A 15412-nucleotide genomic window follows, 5' to 3' on the forward strand; every position below is an offset into this window, starting at 1 on the left:
CCCTTCTGGGGCCACCCTGCCCGGGCCACCCTGCCCAGGGCCTCTGGACGCTGCAGCCTCATTCAGGCCAAGCAGCGCTGAAGCACAGCTGGCCTAGGTGGCGCCCAGGGTGCAGGACCCCGCATTCCACTGGTACAGAGGTGACAGCACGCGTGAGTGCCCTGTAGCCGCTGTGACGCGCTGCTACAAGCTGGGTAGCAGAATTCATTCTGAGGGCCCAGGAGGATGGGAGTCCTGAGCCCAGTGTCACAGGGCCACACTGCTCTGGGGGGCCCAGGGAGGCCCCTTCCTGCCCCAGCGCCTGGTGGCTCAGGGGCTCCTCAGCTTATGGCCAGTGGCTCTGTCCCTGCCTCTGGCCTCCCATGGCCTTTACCCCTGTCCTCTTTCCTCTTCTCCTTTTTAGATAAGGACACTGGTCACTGGGTTTGGGGCCACCCCAGGGCCTGGGCAGGGAGCAGCCCAGACCCCAGGCACCAGCAGACCCCAGACCAGGCAGAGGCTGGAGCCCCTGAGGGTGATGTTGCTCACAGGTGGCAGCAGCACCTGGGCCTGTGGAATGTCACAGGGAGGTGACCTTGGACCTGGCTTGTTTTGGACACAGCACGCCCACGACCTAAGGACCAGAGCCTGCCCAGGGAGGAACCGGGCATGTGGGTCCCCAGCATACCCCTGGGCCAACCTCACTCCTCTGGGCTTCCTGTCCTGGGGACAACACTTGGTGATAGTCAAGTGGTGTGTGTGTCCTGGGGGTGGGCAAGTCCCAGCAGAGACCACACCCACAGGAAGGCACAGAGCCTGCTGGTCACCTCAGCCCCAGGGCTGCTGTTGCTCCACCCATCTTCTGGAAGGCAGGAGTGAATCACCCCATTTCCAGTTGGAGAAACTGAGGCTGAAAACATTGATGTCACTGCCCGAGTTGGGGGGTCCCAGCTGGAGACGGGGTCTAGTCTGTCTGACTCCAACCCTCATGGTCAGGAACACAGGATTTAGAGCCAGCTGGGGCTCAGACTCTGCCACCTATTGGCTGTGTGTCCTCTGGCAGGGCGCCCGACTTCTCTGTGCCTCATCTGGAAACTGGAACTCCTCAGGGTGACCTTGAACAGGACTGTGGTGAGGATCCAGTGTGTTATCATAGGAAGAGCTCAGAACAGCAGGCCGCACCAACAGCACCAGAAGAGCCGCTGTCCTTCCCCTCCTAAAGGAGGCAGGCCGCCAGCCCCTGCAGGGCCTGCCCAGCCAGCCATGCTGTCCCCCTTTCCTGGAATCCGTGGGGAGCAGCTCCCTTGCACCTTCTCCAGAAGATGAGGTGGCCGCCGGGCCTGGGGCCGCCTGAGCGGGCTGGGTGCAGCTGGCAGCCGCGGCCTCCCTGGCATGCGCTGGGAGGCTATTTTTGCTGTGTTCTGCTGACTCTGACGCTGTCTGTGCTGCTCTGTGCTGAGGCAAAGGCAGCCCCGCTAGAGGGAGTCTGGGCCCCTCCATTTTGAAGGTGCAATGGTGGGGGTGGGGAGGGGCCCTGCTAGCAGGCAGCCCAGCCTCCAGCTCTGTCCCCACTGAGAAATGAGGCCTTTGCTTTGCCCCCCAAAATGCGGCCCTGGGAGGTGGGGCCCACTCTTCCTTGACTTCCTGCCATGCGGGCAGGGGTCTCCCAGGGAGGTGGGGGGAGAGTTTGCCCTGCAGTGTCCCCAGCCTTCAAGAAGGGCCAATCAATCGGAGGCTGCGTTCTGGGAGGCCCAGCGGGCCTTGCTGTCTCTACTCCATAAATGCCTGACCCCTCCCCAGAGGAGACCTGGACAGACGGACGGACAGGGCACGGCCACACCCGTGAAGTCTGGAGGACGCTGCCTCCCTGGACACCAGGCAGCTAGCTGGTTCAGGTGTGGCCCAGCCCGGCTGCGGCTCCCATCCCCAGCCAGGTCATCGCACCCCCAGAGAAGGGCTGGCTCCCCCTGGGAATGAATGGCTGCAGTGATGGGTTCCAAAAACCACAGCCAAGCCACAAGGGCCAGTGGGAAGGGGAACTCCATCCAGCTCCGCGTTCAGCCACATTAGGCAAACAACCGAGCCATTCATCCGTGTGCGGCCGGGAAGCTGCCGCCGGGCCTGCCGGGGTGCCTCCTATTTTTCAGCTGTTTGGCATCAGGTCACGACCCGGGGTGCCGCCCCCTCCCATAGTGCATCTCATAATCTCATATTTTCCTCTCCTCCAAGGTCCCCATCACCAGGAAATGTCACTAGCCTACTTTGAGATGGCAACTCAGGGCAAAAAGAGCTTAGCCATCACTAGAATCTTGGGCTGCCTCTTCCCGAGGGTGGGGCTCCAAGCAATTAGGGTTTGGCCTGAGCATTTTAAGATAATTCGATGCAGGCACTCAGCTACTTATTGGGGGAGTGTGTGCCTTTGACAGGAAGCCCCATAGGCTGCGGGAGGCCGCCAGCTCCTGGGCCTCTTCTCTGGGCTGCTTCCTGGTACTTGGCACCCAGGAGCCAGGCACACTGGACCTCGCCCAGGCTTGTCTGGCCTGGCCTCCTGGTTTTAGTCTTCAGGGCCCTGGTGGCTGTCCTGCACAGAGGCCAGGCCAGTGGGAAGTCCAGAAGAGAGCGCCTTCCCCACCCTCAGGGGCTGGGTGCCTTCTCCACAGGTGGCTCCCGCTTGGAAGCTTCTCTCTGGATCTCTTCCCCACTTTAGCAGGGGAAGGGGGGCGCTGGCAGATTGGGGGAGCGTCCCTCCCTCTGCACCCTGCCTATGATTGGCCCATAATTACAGGTTTATTGCCTGTGCAGCTATTGTGTAATGACATGTTTGCAAATTAATTTTTATGGCTCCTGCCATTAACATATACAGTAGAGGAAGGTTTGGTATTAATTACTACTGTTGTTCGTGTAATCCCGGAGAATTAAAAACCAATAAAAGAATGACAACAGAAACTGATAGTTTAGGGTCTTTTAAAAATAGTTTATCCCCCCCCCCCCAAGTAGTATCGAGATTTCCCAAGCTGGTAAGGGTGAGGTGTGGGGGCGGCCTCCCGGCCGTCTGCTGCCATCCTGGAACCCCCCACTCCCAGAGGGGCGCAGATTGTGCAGCACGAGGGTGATAAGTGGGTGATAAGCGGGTGGGAGCCCGAAGAGGGCCGGGAGGGGCGGGAGCGGCTCTGGGCCCAGGCCTCGTTCGGGCTGGCGGATGCAAGGTCGCGGCGAGGGCCACGGGAGGCGCGGGGAGCGCGCCGCCCGCAGCCCCGGAAACAAAGGGCCGCCGCCGAGGGCCTGGCGCGACCTCTGGGGTCAGCGCGGGGCGGAGCGGCTAGATGCCGGCGGCGGCGCGGGCGGCCAGTTTCCTCCGGGTCCGCAGCCTGGCGCCCTCCCTGGGCCGCGAGCACGGCCGTCCGCGGAGGGGGCGCCAGGCGGGGCGCAGCGGGGGCCAGTACTGCTCGCACCCCCGGCGGCCGGGCCCTGGGGGAAGGCACCGCCTGCGAGCTGCGCCCCAGCAGTTGGCGGCGCGGGGAGGAGCGCCACCCGCCCCGCGCTTGGAGCGCTCCGCCCAGCCCATCTTAAGATTTTCCTGGCGGGGGGTTGGTGAGTGGCACGGAGGGCTCAGAAGGCACCCCGGGTCCTCCCATCTCCTCTAATTTGCCCTCCAGAGCTTTCCTCTGGGGTATCGTATTCCTGGAGTTCAGCTGTCATCTGAAGCCACCGCGTTTATCAGGGACGGGGGGGGGGGCTGCCGCTGGGGACCCCTGATTTACACAGGGGTTGGAGAGCGTTGGCAGGAACCCAAGCCTAGCGTGACCGAGGTGTCCGGCTACGCGTACCTGCGGGCTCAAGCCTGTTCCTCAAACTATGATTGTATCTGGGGTCAAAAGGTGACCTCATAGTGTCACCAAGGCGTAATTCCGGCTGGTTGTGCCACCGAGGGGCCCTTCAGGAGGTAAAAGGGCTTGAAAATAAATTGTCACATCTGAGAAGCAGCTTTGCAGTGTGCGTTTGGAGGAAGGAGGGGCGTGGGTAAATGGATCCTGTCTCTTTAAAATCGCTGGGCTGGACAATGAGCGCACAGGATGTGGTTTGGCGGCAGGGTTTTTTCCCCTTCGATTTGGGGAATTATCACATGGGGCCTTCTTGAGCTGGTGTGAAAGAGAGGCGGCGTGGGGAGGAGAGATACAGGCTGCACACTCACACACGCTCTGTGCAGTTGATCGTTTTCTTAAACCAAATTAGCCGGGGCTCTCGTTACTATGGTGCAGCCGGGGCTTGCAGAATCCCGGTAATAGCATTTATTAGGTCTATTTGCCTGGAAGCATGCCTTCCCGGATCTGATAATGCACCAGTGCAGCGAGAGTGTGGGAGATGGTATCAAGCATTTGATTACACTTGCAACAGGGATTTTTGTTGGGGTGGGGGGGTGAGAGGAGGGAAACCAACTGCCCGCCCTGGGAGCTCACCAGGGCAGCGGCGAGTGCGTTTCCGCAGCTCGCCGTGGGCTTCACAAAAGGCTGCCCGCAGCCCCCGGGGCGGATTGGGGATCCTCCTCCGGGTGCGGGCGGAGGGTGAACTCCCGGCTCCCGCAGCTGTCAGACGTGGGTGGGGAGGGCGGGCGGGCGGGCAGCCAGAGCGCGGAGTTGGGCAGCCGGAGGGGGGGGGACCAGCGGCGCCCGCAGCCGCCCACTGTTTGCAAACGGCCCCGCTTTGGGGCAGAGGGGAGCACCCTGCCGCCGGCGCAGCACGCCCCGGGCTCTCGGTGCCCCGATCCTGTCCGCATGGACCTGCGGCCCGGCTTCTTGGCCGCGCGGAGGGGAGATCGCAAGTGAAACTATTATTATCGCCCTGCGAAGCATGGAGCTCCTGGAAGATGCCGCGTAGAGACGGAAGGAGCCGCCGCCGCCGCCGCCGCCGCCGCCTGCAGCCGCCCGCCGCTGCGCCCCTACCCTCTCTCTTTCATTAGGGGAGACAAATCTGCTGTCAGGCAGCCAGCTTTCCAATTTACCGATAATGATTCTTGCATGAAAATTGATCGAGGGGCTCTCCACCGCCGTGCGCTCTCGCCTCCCCGCTCTCCTCCTGCTCCTCCTGCCCGGGCTCGAGCCCCCGCGAGTTCTTTCTCCTCCTTCCCCACCCCCTCCGTCTGAGTCAGTGGTGGGACGCCGGGCCAGGAGATAACCCAAGGGGGGTGGCGGCGCTGGCGAGGGGGAGGGGAGCGGCCCTCGGCCTGCCTCCCCTGCCCGAGACTTGTTTGCCATCGCTGCCTCTTTTATTTACGAGGCGAAATCGCCCCCTCGGTACTTCTTGGCTGTTTGGGTATTAATTTTCTCCTCTCCCCTCTCCCGCGCGCCCCCTCCTCCTCTCCCCCACCCCCCTCCTCACCCAGTAGCTAAGGGGAAACGAAAACAAAGCCGATTTCTCCTTGGCAACAAGAGATACCCCCTCCCGCCGCCCCCCTTCCTTTTCCCTTCTGGTTCTGAACGAGAAACCCTGTTGGAAACAGGTCTCTTGACCCTCGCCCTTGACATTCAAATGGCTGAATGGAGGAGAGATTGCTACTCGCACGTCTTGGGGGCTGCTTTTTTTTTCTCCCTTCCCTCTCTCCTCTTTTTCTTTCAAATGAGTAATCCCTGAAGATCTTAACCCCCCAATTTCATCACCCTCACCTCCCCCCTTTATTTTTCTCTCGCTCCTCTTTGCTCTCCCTCCGCTTCCCTCCACCAGCTCCCCCCTCCTTTTTTTATTTGCATCTCAAGTCCAAAAGGCAGAAAATACACACGCGGCGAAGACACCGGGCAGCCGTGGAGGCTTGGCCCGTCCTTGGTCGTCAATTACCTCATTGTGGATCTGCCAGGGCCAAGGTGGCCGAAACTGCCCGGGGCTGGCCGGAGAGAGCGCCTTTTGATCATCTTAGGGGGGGCTGATATTTTTTTTTTTCCAGCCGCTCTCGGGATCGCTTTTCTTGCCTTTATTTTATTGTTTTGGACATTTTTGAGCGCCGTGGCTTGGACGGTGCTTTTTGTTTCATTGCTGGGTTTTAATATTTTTCATTTCCTTCTTCGTCCCTCTCTGGCCACTATGGAATTCTAATCTGAATCATGTTTGGATTGAAGCCGCCTCTGTATTACTTACCAGGTAAGCGAGCTGTGCGCCTCCCCGTGCCCTCCCTCGCCGCCCGGGCCGGGGTCGGGGCTGCGGGTGGGCGCGCGCGGCCAGGTGCGCGGGGTGCGCGGGGCGCGCGGTAGCCCGGCCGGCCCGCCGCCCGCCGGTGCGCGTCTCGCTCTTTTGTCTGCCCGGAGCCGGCGGCGCGGCGCGGGGGCCGGGCTCTGCGCCTCCCGGGGCGAGTCGGGCGCCCGGTGTGAAGTTACTTTCCCGCGGGCCGCGGCGGCCGGGTGGCGCCCGGGTCCCGGGCTCCCTTCCTCCCCGCCGCGGCCCGGCGCGCCCCCGCGACGCCCGGCCGCCCTCGCCCCCTCCTGCCGGGATTCCCTGGAAGGTTTTGTTCTTCCGAGGCCGGAGGAGGGGGCCGGAGCTCGGGAGGGCACCGCTTCCTGTTTCCTCCACCTTCCTGCGCTGACAGCAGCCGCCCTGTAACTTTCTGTTTCGGGCCAGTCGCGCTTTCAGCCCGGAGGGGAGGCGAGGGGGCGGCCGCGGCAGGTCTGGGGAGCCCCTCCTGAGTTTGCCTTGTTTGGACCTCGAGACCTTAAGAATACTTGCGTGTAGTTCAAGGGCGCGAGCCAAGGGCCCCTGGGAGGGAGGTGGGAGCCGAACCCTGCCCCCCTCCTCCCCTCCAGTGCCCCTGGGCCCCCGGGGTCGGGAGTGATCCCGGGCGCCCCAGGTGGGGCCACGTGACCGTAGGTCGTGAAGGCTGTGCGTGTGGCCGCTTGTTCTAGGAATGAGCTGTTTTTATTTTCCTCCCTTCCTTTGAGCTTTGCCGCACAGTTCTGTGTAGTTGGGGTGCCCATGGGGTGCAGAGGGAGGAGAGGAAGTTCCTGGCCTTTCTCGTTCTGCAGGGTGGCTGCCCTGAAGGTTTATTTCTGAATTGTTTTGCTGGGGAAATGCGCACGTGGCAGGGGGTTGGGTTTTGTGTCTTCCCCTTGTATTAGAGGCTCCTGTCACTTTTGCCAGGCTCACCCCAGCCCCCTGCAAGGAGGTGCAGGGGGCAGGAAGGGCCTGGGCAGCACCCAGGTCCTGTGGAGCCAGCCCTGGCCGCCCTGATTCAGGGAAAACGTGGTCACCGAGTTAGCAGCAGGGTGAAGGGTCATGGGAGATCCCAGCCGACAGAAAATAGCCGAGGAGGAAGGGCTGCAGGCCCTCTGCGCTGCTCTTCCTGGGTCTGTGGCTGCTGGAGTTTGCAGCCCTTGCCGGGAACCGGCCAGGTCTGTGTCTCCTGCCGGTGTCTGCACCATTTTCATGGGGTTTCTCAGGGTCTCCATTTCATTCTTGGTCTCTTTTCCCCCTCCACAGCCTGAAATGCAAATCAGCAACCTCAAGTGTGGCTTTCCCCCTCTCCACACTTCCCTTCACAGCTCCAGCCAGAATTAGAACGGGAATCCCCAACTTCCTAAAGGGCTGCGTTCTGCACAAGGACTGAGCCCTCCGGCACCTGAGAGGCCACCCCCCACAGCATCTGTGTGGCGGGTGAGAGCTCAGGGCCAGGCCGGATGCAGCAGTATGCCCCTGCTGTGCCTGCCTGTACCTTGGCCTCCCTGGGTGTGACCAGGGACAGCAGGGAGAGCCCTTGGCTCTTTATCTCCAGCGTCGAGACCTCAGGGCAGCCTCGTGGCAGGGATGAGTCTCCTAGGTACAGGGCGCTTGGAGGCGCAGGTGTTTGTAATCTACACCCACTTCACCTGCCACCGGCTGCAGGCGCATACATATGCATCAGGTGACCGATTTTCTGTTTACACCGGGAGCTTCGGAAAGAAGGGGGATTCATACTAGAGGTTCAAAGCAACCAAGGAAAAACCAGCCCTGGCTGGGATGCAGCCACAGCTGGCCAGGCTGCAGGGCAAAGCCCCCACCCCACCCAGCCCGAGCCCTGGGAGGCGGGGGGCATGGCACCAGCCTGTGGGTGAAGGTCCCCTGACTGAGGTTAGTGGTTTTGAGTGGCCCTGCCTGGGTGACAGCCCATGGTGTCAGCGTCCTATTCAGGGTGGGGGGTTAAGTGGGAGGGAATGTGGGGTTACAGTCACATCCTGGAGTGTGTGGTGGGGGGGCAACAGCAGTGACTTCGTCCCTTGCGCTGCGCTGGTGTTGGGGACCCCCCTGTCGGTCCCACTCCCTCCTGGGCAGGGGCTGGCATCTGCCCATTTCACAGATGGGCAGTGTGAGGCCCAGAGGGTTCAGCAGTTGCCTGCTTGGAAGGGCCCTGCTGTGCTGGGTGGGGAAGCGGGGTCTGGGTGTGATGGGCAGCCTGTGGCCTGAGGTGAGGGCAGAGCCCCCATCCAGAGCAGGATCCCAGCTGCTCTGGAGCCTCTGGGCCCCGAGTTCTGTCCCTGAAGCCAAATCCCATTGAGGTATTTGTAGCCACCAGAGGCCAGAACCTGCCCCTGCAGCCGTCCCCGGGGCAGCCACTTGTCATCAAGCGAGAACATGAGTCCAGCTGGGTCTGGAGTCCAGCTCTGCCCTTCATGCTGCTGCCGGGGCAGGTGACACGCTCCCCTTAAAGACTTGGCTTTCCCATTGGTAGAACGGGACCCGCGATTGGGTCTCCTCGGGTTGGTGTTGATGGGTGCTGTCCCTGCCAGGGGTAAATAAAGTTTTATTGGCACCCAGCCACGCCCACTCCTCTCTGTGCATTCTCCGCAGCTTCCACACTGTGGTGGCAAAGCAGAGTGGTGGCAGCGGAGACCTAAGGTGGCCAGGCCTAAAGGACAGCTCCTCCTTCGCAGGGAAGGTTGGCCCGCCTTCTGGACAAGGGAAAGGGACTGAGTCCTCCAGGCACTGGGGTCGGGGCCTGGGACAAAGTGATTGCAGAGAGTCCCGAGCTCCTTGGTGACGGAGTCCTGGACTGGGCCTCCTCGGCTCCTGTGTGTCTTGCCTCTTATGCTCCTTGCTGGCGGGGGGGCGGCCGGGTCAGGAGTGCCAGGCTCAGAGGCCTGCCCTACGGGGTGAGCAGGCAGGCCCTTCCCAGGCTTCCTTCTGGAGGCATGTGCACCCCCGGCTCCCCTTTCTGAGCCCCCCAGACTTTGGGCTCCACACGGGTGGGGTCTGTGTGTCTCCCTCGTTCTGGGCTTTGTGCCAGGCTGATGATCACAGTCATAAAAACTAAATAATAATAAAGAGAAGGAAGAGGTCCTGCCACTCCTCACACCGGGCTGGCTGTTCTTCAGAACACCTCTGGGCGGTCAGGCTGCTCTCGTCCTCCCTGACCGCCAAGGAAACTGAGGTCCAAGAGGTCCAGGTCACACCAGCAGTCAATGGCGCAGCGGGGTGCTGACCCCCGGCCGGCAGGCTCCAGAGTCCTTGCTTAATAAATATTTGTTGAACGTGTGAGGGAGGAGATGGCCACTGGTGTTGGCGGAGGCGCCCTCCTGGCCCCTTATCTGGTTCCTGGAGGGAGAGACTGCTCCGCTGTCAGCTGACCCACCCACGGTGAACTCTGGGTGACCCCAGCCTCCTTTAGGGTCCCTGTCCACTCCCAGGAAGGACACTCCAGGCCTGGTGAGGAAACTGAGCCCAGAGAGGGCTGGCGAGCTCTCCTCTGCAGCTGCCCTCAGAGTCCCCGCCTCCCTTGGAGCCTCTGCCTTCCCCTGGAGGCCCACCAAGGCCACACTGAGTCCTCAGGAGCTGGCTGGGCCTGGCCTGGTCCCATCTAAGAACAGCCTTGGGCGGACATGTCAGAAATGGGCCTTCCCTGCCAAGGGCCGCGGCACTTGGAAAAGTGAGGCGGTGGCCCATAGCGAGCCACCAGCTGTGTCCACCCGCCCTCTGGACTTCAGAAAGTCCCAGTGCAGGGCTGGGTGTGGGCTCTGACAGGCCCACCTGGTCTGGGGGCAGTGTCTGGGGCCGGGTGAGGCCAGCAGCTCAGGAAGCAGGGTGGTTCCCTGGGTCACCAGCTTATGCCCTGCTCCTGGTTGGTGGCGGGGACCTGGCTGGTCATGAGCAAGCCTGGGGCGTGGGGGGCTGCGTGATTGGGAAGGCTGCTTATTTACAGCTCAGGGAGGGGGATTCTGACTCCAACTAGCACTTTCCAGGCAGCCACCAATTAATCTTGATACCCCTGAGAAATGGGGAGGGCTGGGGGCCCTTTTGTCCCAGCTGCGGCCTGGCCCTTCTCAGAGGGGCCTGGGGGGTCCCCTGCTCAATTTGGTTCTCATTAAGCTCTAGCTCTGCCTCCCTGGGCCCGCCCCCAGGGGATCTGATGGCCCCACAGGAAGCAACTCCTGCTTCTTATCTCCACTCCAGCTTCTTTGTGCCCTTGGAGCAAACGGTCCTCTGATCCTGGCTCCGGCCCTGCAGGTGGGGCAGGGACACAGTCCTTCCTGCAGGGGAAGTGGCGGTTGGGCGGCAGCTGGCCAGACCACATGGCTCCCAGATACAGCTGGCCAGGGGACAAGGTGTCTGGAGGTGGTTTCTCCTCCACACCCAGGGCTCCGCGTCACCTGTCCGTCCCCCCAGATGTGACAGTGGAGCAGCCCTGCTGGTGTCAGGTTCCCTTGAGTCATCTAGGCTGCCCTGAGGTCCTCCCTGGGTGGTGTGATGGGGTTGGTGGACCTGGCCTGTTCCCCGGCTCGGGCACATCCTCTTACTCCACAGAAAAGGACTTGAGGCTTCATAAGCCCCTTGGAGGCCTTTTGAAGAGGGTCAGTGGAACTGCTCGTAGGGGAACCTCACAGAGCGGTCCTCGTCCGTACTTGGGGCTCTGTGTCCGTGGTGGCCTGGCCAGGGATCAGCAGAGCTGGGGAGGCACAGGGGCGTGTGTTAGGAGGGAACTGGGGGGTGAGGAGTAAAAATAGAACATGGTGTTCTTCTTTTTTTTAAGAGCTCCATATAGATTTAAAGTCCTTTTGTTAATTTAGGAACATAAAACTGTGTGATGTATAGCTGGGTTTGCTCGTAAAATCACTAAGTGTGGCATGTTTAGAGCCGTGGAGGCTCTGGGTAAAAGGGAGGCACATCAGTGAGAATTCTCTGAAAAGTCCTGGGGGGTGTTTTCCTGCCCCCGCCCCATGCCAGGCGGCACAGCTCTCCGGGGCCCCAGGTGGAGCCGGGCTGGGGGCTGGGGGCTGGTGGGCGGCAGGGGTCCAGCTAGCCAGGCCCGCCTGCCTGCAGCGCAGCCCACCGCCGGATGCCTTGCCCTGCAGCCTCAGCGCCTCCCGGTCTCCCTCCCAGCCCCGCCTGCCGTGAGACAGGAAGCGCCCTCTGACCAGGCCTGGACCGCCGCCCAGTGGGCATTTGGCCACTTGCTTAATGGCCTGCAGGGTCGGGAAGTCACGGAGCATTGGACTCGGGAGGAGCCCCAGGGGTCAGCTCCCCTTCTCTGGGCTTGATAGTCTCTCGGGGTCCCCTCCTGACAGCCAGCCCGGGCTGGGCGCGTGCAGGCCTGCCCGTCAGACCTGCCTGCCTGCCCGTCACCGTGTGCCCGCGGAGCATGCCTCTGACCTAGTTTAGCGCTCAGGACAGAGCAGGCTGCCGCTGGGAGCATCATTCCCGCAGGCCCACGGAGCCTGGCCCTGCCTGTGTCCCCAAGAGGAGCAGCCAGGGCCTGTGCCTTGCCCCCCAGCCCCTCAGCAGCAGACGGGGAGCAGGATGGGAGATTCCAGGCACCTGGCAGAGGGAAGCCAGGCGGGCTCAAGGAAGAGGTGGCCCTGGATGGGGTCCTTGGAGGCTTGGAACTGGGGGTGAGGCTGGGCGGGAGGAGGCTGAAACAGTAGGCGGGATGAAGGGAGCAGACTCAGAATGCCGTCCTCAGGCCTGCCGAGCTGGGTGCTGCCTGTCCTGTGCTGGCCGTGGGCCGGGGTAGCCCGGGTGGCCAGTGCGGCAGCTGAGCAGCACGGGCAGAGCTCTGTGATGTGCACAGGCGGCCAGGACGTGGCTTCAGGGGGGCAGAGAGGAGGAGGCCTTTCCACCCTGGGGGCCGTGCTCCCTGCTGGGGCTGGTGGCCAGGCCAGCCCCTGCCCACAGCTGGCGCTGGCTCTGAAGCCCGTGCATCCTTTAGAGAGCCACAGGGACTTTCTCAGGGTGTGGAGACCACAGAGCCCCTTCCAGAAGTCCAGGGCCTGCAGAGGGCCAGCCTTGAGAGGCTGTGCCACCCAGTTACTGTGGCCAGGGTCCCCACCCCCTCTGCCCCATGCCCGGTGCACCCGGGGCCAGGCCCAGTCCCTGCTTCAGAGTGAAGTTTCTGGTGGGAAGCAAGCCCCCTGGGCTGGGCAAGGCAGCGTGCAGCGCCCGGGCCCCAGGGGAAGTGGCATCTGGGAGCAGGAAGGGCAGGAAGTAGGCAGCTCTAGGGGAGGGTTTGTCCAGGAGGCACAGTGACAAGGTGGGAGGTAGGTCGGGGGTCATACACATCCCAGCCCATGCCTGGGGACCGAGTGTTAGGGGTGGGTGCATCCTCTTGGTCAACCCATGTTTCTGTGTGCCAGGCCCAGCCCAGGTGCCTGGAGGCGCAGCTGAGAAGCCTTAAGGACTGCCGTCACCAACTGTCCCATGTGCAAGCCCGGGAAAGAAATGGAAGGACATGTTGGGAGCCAGTGTGTGGGCGGAAGCCAGGAAAAAAGGGAAGTGTTAGCCCTGGCAAGATCCAAGGAGAAGTGCCCAGGCGTATGCAAAGGCCCTGAGGTCCCAGGGATGTCCACATGGCCAGAAGGGTGGGAGCTGTCGGGGTAGTGAGGTGTGCTATGGGGAGGCAGGGAGCAGGGCGGGTGATGAGCCGGGACTCCGGAGGGCCAGTCTAGCTGCTGGGCTGAAACGGAGTCCAGCCTGCCTGGAGCACCCGCCGTGGCTCAGGTGAGGGGACAGGTGGCCCCTGGGACTGGCTACACTGTGGGCGTGAGGTGAGGTCTGGTGTGGACCTGCTACTGGCTGCGAGAGAGACACGAGTGCTGGTCTCGGCTGATGGCCCTGGGCCTGCCTCTGGAGACTGGAGGCTGAGCGGAGGCCGGTGTCTCTGTGGTTCTCAAAGACGGCTCTGGGTCAGCCGCGTCAGCACCAGTGGGAGCTGCTGGGGAAGCAGTCTTGGGTCCCCCAAGACCCGCCAGGGCAGAAACGGGGTGGGCGGCAGTCCCAGCGTTTACAAGCTCTGCTCTCGGGGGCTTCTGACGCCCCTGCGGGTGAGGCTGTCTGGCCCTCACCTCTCAGACTGAGCCTGGCTCCAGACACCTGGCGTTTTGAGAGCGGATGTGGGCTGGGTCGTCCAGCCCTAAGGCTGGGGAGAGGGTGTGGGAAGCAGCAGGAAGGACCCGGGGCCCTGGGGCTGCCCTCCCTGGTGGTGTGGAGGTGGATGGCTGCTGAGAGCTAGGTCCCCCTGTTGGTTTCATGGGGTGACCTTGCAGGGTCTCTGGTGAGCCTGGCTGGATCAAGGGCAGCAAGCTTTCCCACGCTGCAACACGACCTGAGCCTGGACCTTGGGCCAGAGCCTGGGATTCCATCATGCCTCTGCTTCTACCTGCTGTGTGGTTCTGGGCACTTTCTCACCCTCTCTGGGCCCCGTGTTTCCCTGTCTATTAAATGGGGTTAGTAGGCATGCCCCGTCCTGGAGTTGTGTCGAGCACTGGTGAGTTAATGGGCAGAAAGCAGGACCAGCGCTCTAGACTGACAGCGCACGACTGTTTGGACTGACGTCTCCCAGCTGCAGCTTTACTGCCCAGGTCTTGGGGTCCATGCTGGTGTCAGGAGAGGGCCCCTCCCAGGGCGTGCGGTGGCCCCATGGGACGGGGGCTGCCCGGGAGCTTGGACTCTGAGGTCCCGCCAGCCCGTGCCCAGCACCCTGGTCACAGGGTGGCCACTCTAAGCCAAGGAGGGGGATCGCTGGCGGGTCGCCCTGGCCCCCGCTGCTCCGAGATGGCAAAGCCACGCGGGTGAACCCCACGCCGAGGCTCGTGGGAAGGTGTCATGTTCCCCTCCGCGTCTGTCTCACCCGCAAGTGGCAGCGCCAGGCAGACAGCGCCTCGTCTCGGCCAGGCCTGCTGTGAGCTGTCCACCACGGCCGCCCTTGTCACTCTTGTCCTGTAATTCATTTAGGATTAGCTCTCAGACCTCCGCGGGCCCCACTCCTGTTGTCTTGGTAACTGTGTCAACCGGTTGCTGGTTTCCGTGATTATCTGACAAGAGAAAGGGGGCAGGCAGGGGACATGAAGGGAGGGGAGGGGGAGGCAGTGCGGGTCCTAATGAGCCGCTGCGAGGGGCCGCCCGGGGGCGGTGGGTGCCACGGCCCGGCTGCAGCTGCCGGGGGCTCACCCGCTTCCTGCTGGCCCTGGGGACCTGACAGGGGTGCAGTTGTCCAGGGACAAGGTGTCACCACCTACCTCATGTCCTCATGTCCCCAGGGGAAGTTTCAGCCCTCTGTCTCTAGGCCCAGGAAGCAGCCCAGGGGTGGGCAGGTCATAAGAAAGGGGGGGGGGGCGGGGTGGCTGTCAGGTGGGCTCTGGGGACCTGGGAGGGAGACTCTGGGGCGTGTGTGTGAAGTCACGGCTTTGTTGTGCTCCTGGAGCTGGGGGTCAGGCGTCCTGCGGGAGCCGGCGGCAGCTGGCCTCTGCCCCTGTGCCGGGCCAAGCCCTCGAGGCTGGATGCTGGGGGCTTGTTGCGGAGCCTGGGGGGTGGTCTCCATTTGTGCCTGTGGGCACCTCAGCTGGGCTGGGCTCCGTGGGAGGGCTCCCATGACCTGGGGTGGAGGAGACCCTTGGAGGTCACACTGCGCCATCCAAACCACTTTCTGTTGGTTCCAAGAGAAGGACAAGCCACCCAATCGGCTGGCAGGGAGTCTACCCCTCGATGGGGGTGGGAACGTTCCAGAAGTGTGTGTGGGATGGGAGACGGGCTTACTCTTGGAGACCCAGCCAGCGGCACGTCAGCCGCCCACGCCCGCGCGCTCCCTGGTCGGCCTTTCAGGTCGGGTGGCCTGGCCCTGGGAGGGCGCAGCTCTGTCCTCTGCCAGGTCACCTGTGGGGGTGTCCAGCGGCTGTGCCAGGGGCTGGAGCAGGCCTCTGGGTAGTGGGTTCAGTGCAAACACGGCCAGGGTCCCGGGATGCAGGGTGCGGCTCTTAGGAAGACCCCCAGGGTCAGTGGGAAGGCCAGGTGCCTTTTGGGGAGCTGCTAATGAGCCATGTCTGATTTTTATGAACCTCCTGGTAAATTATTAATTTGGGCCAGAAACGAAAGTGTGGAACCGGATAGGCTCATGAATATTCATCGATGACTTCAGCCCAGGCAGGCGGATCGGGCTGGACAAACTGGTGACCCAGATGCACTGGCCTGGGGCAGGCGCCGCTTGGGAAAGTTC

The 15412-nt window shown here is 62.6% G+C and overlaps 1 protein-coding gene across 7 annotated transcripts in view; it reads left to right on the forward strand.

Annotated features, from left to right (window-relative positions):
- The window catches only part of Gse1 (Gse1 coiled-coil protein), a 304272-nt gene that overhangs the window by 211648 nt on the left and 77212 nt on the right, over positions 1-15412 (forward strand). For 2 of the 7 annotated variants that reach the window (XM_046434612.2, XM_046434615.2), the window contains exon 1: positions 4673-6108. The exons of the other annotated variants lie outside the window; for them this stretch is intronic. In XM_046434612.2, the coding sequence (XP_046290568.1) occupies positions 6072-6108 (37 nt within the window). In that variant the 5' untranslated portion in view covers positions 4673-6071. Of the gene's footprint in view, positions 1-4672; positions 6109-15412 lie in introns of those variants that run through there. 7 annotated transcript variants of the gene reach the window in all.

This window comes from Marmota monax, unplaced genomic scaffold (assembly GCF_021218885.2).
Source record: "Marmota monax isolate L192 unplaced genomic scaffold, Marmota_monax_Labrador192_F-V1.1 WCK01_AAM20220418_F8-fsc00024, whole genome shotgun sequence".
Classification (NCBI taxonomy): domain Eukaryota; kingdom Metazoa; phylum Chordata; class Mammalia; order Rodentia; family Sciuridae; genus Marmota; species Marmota monax.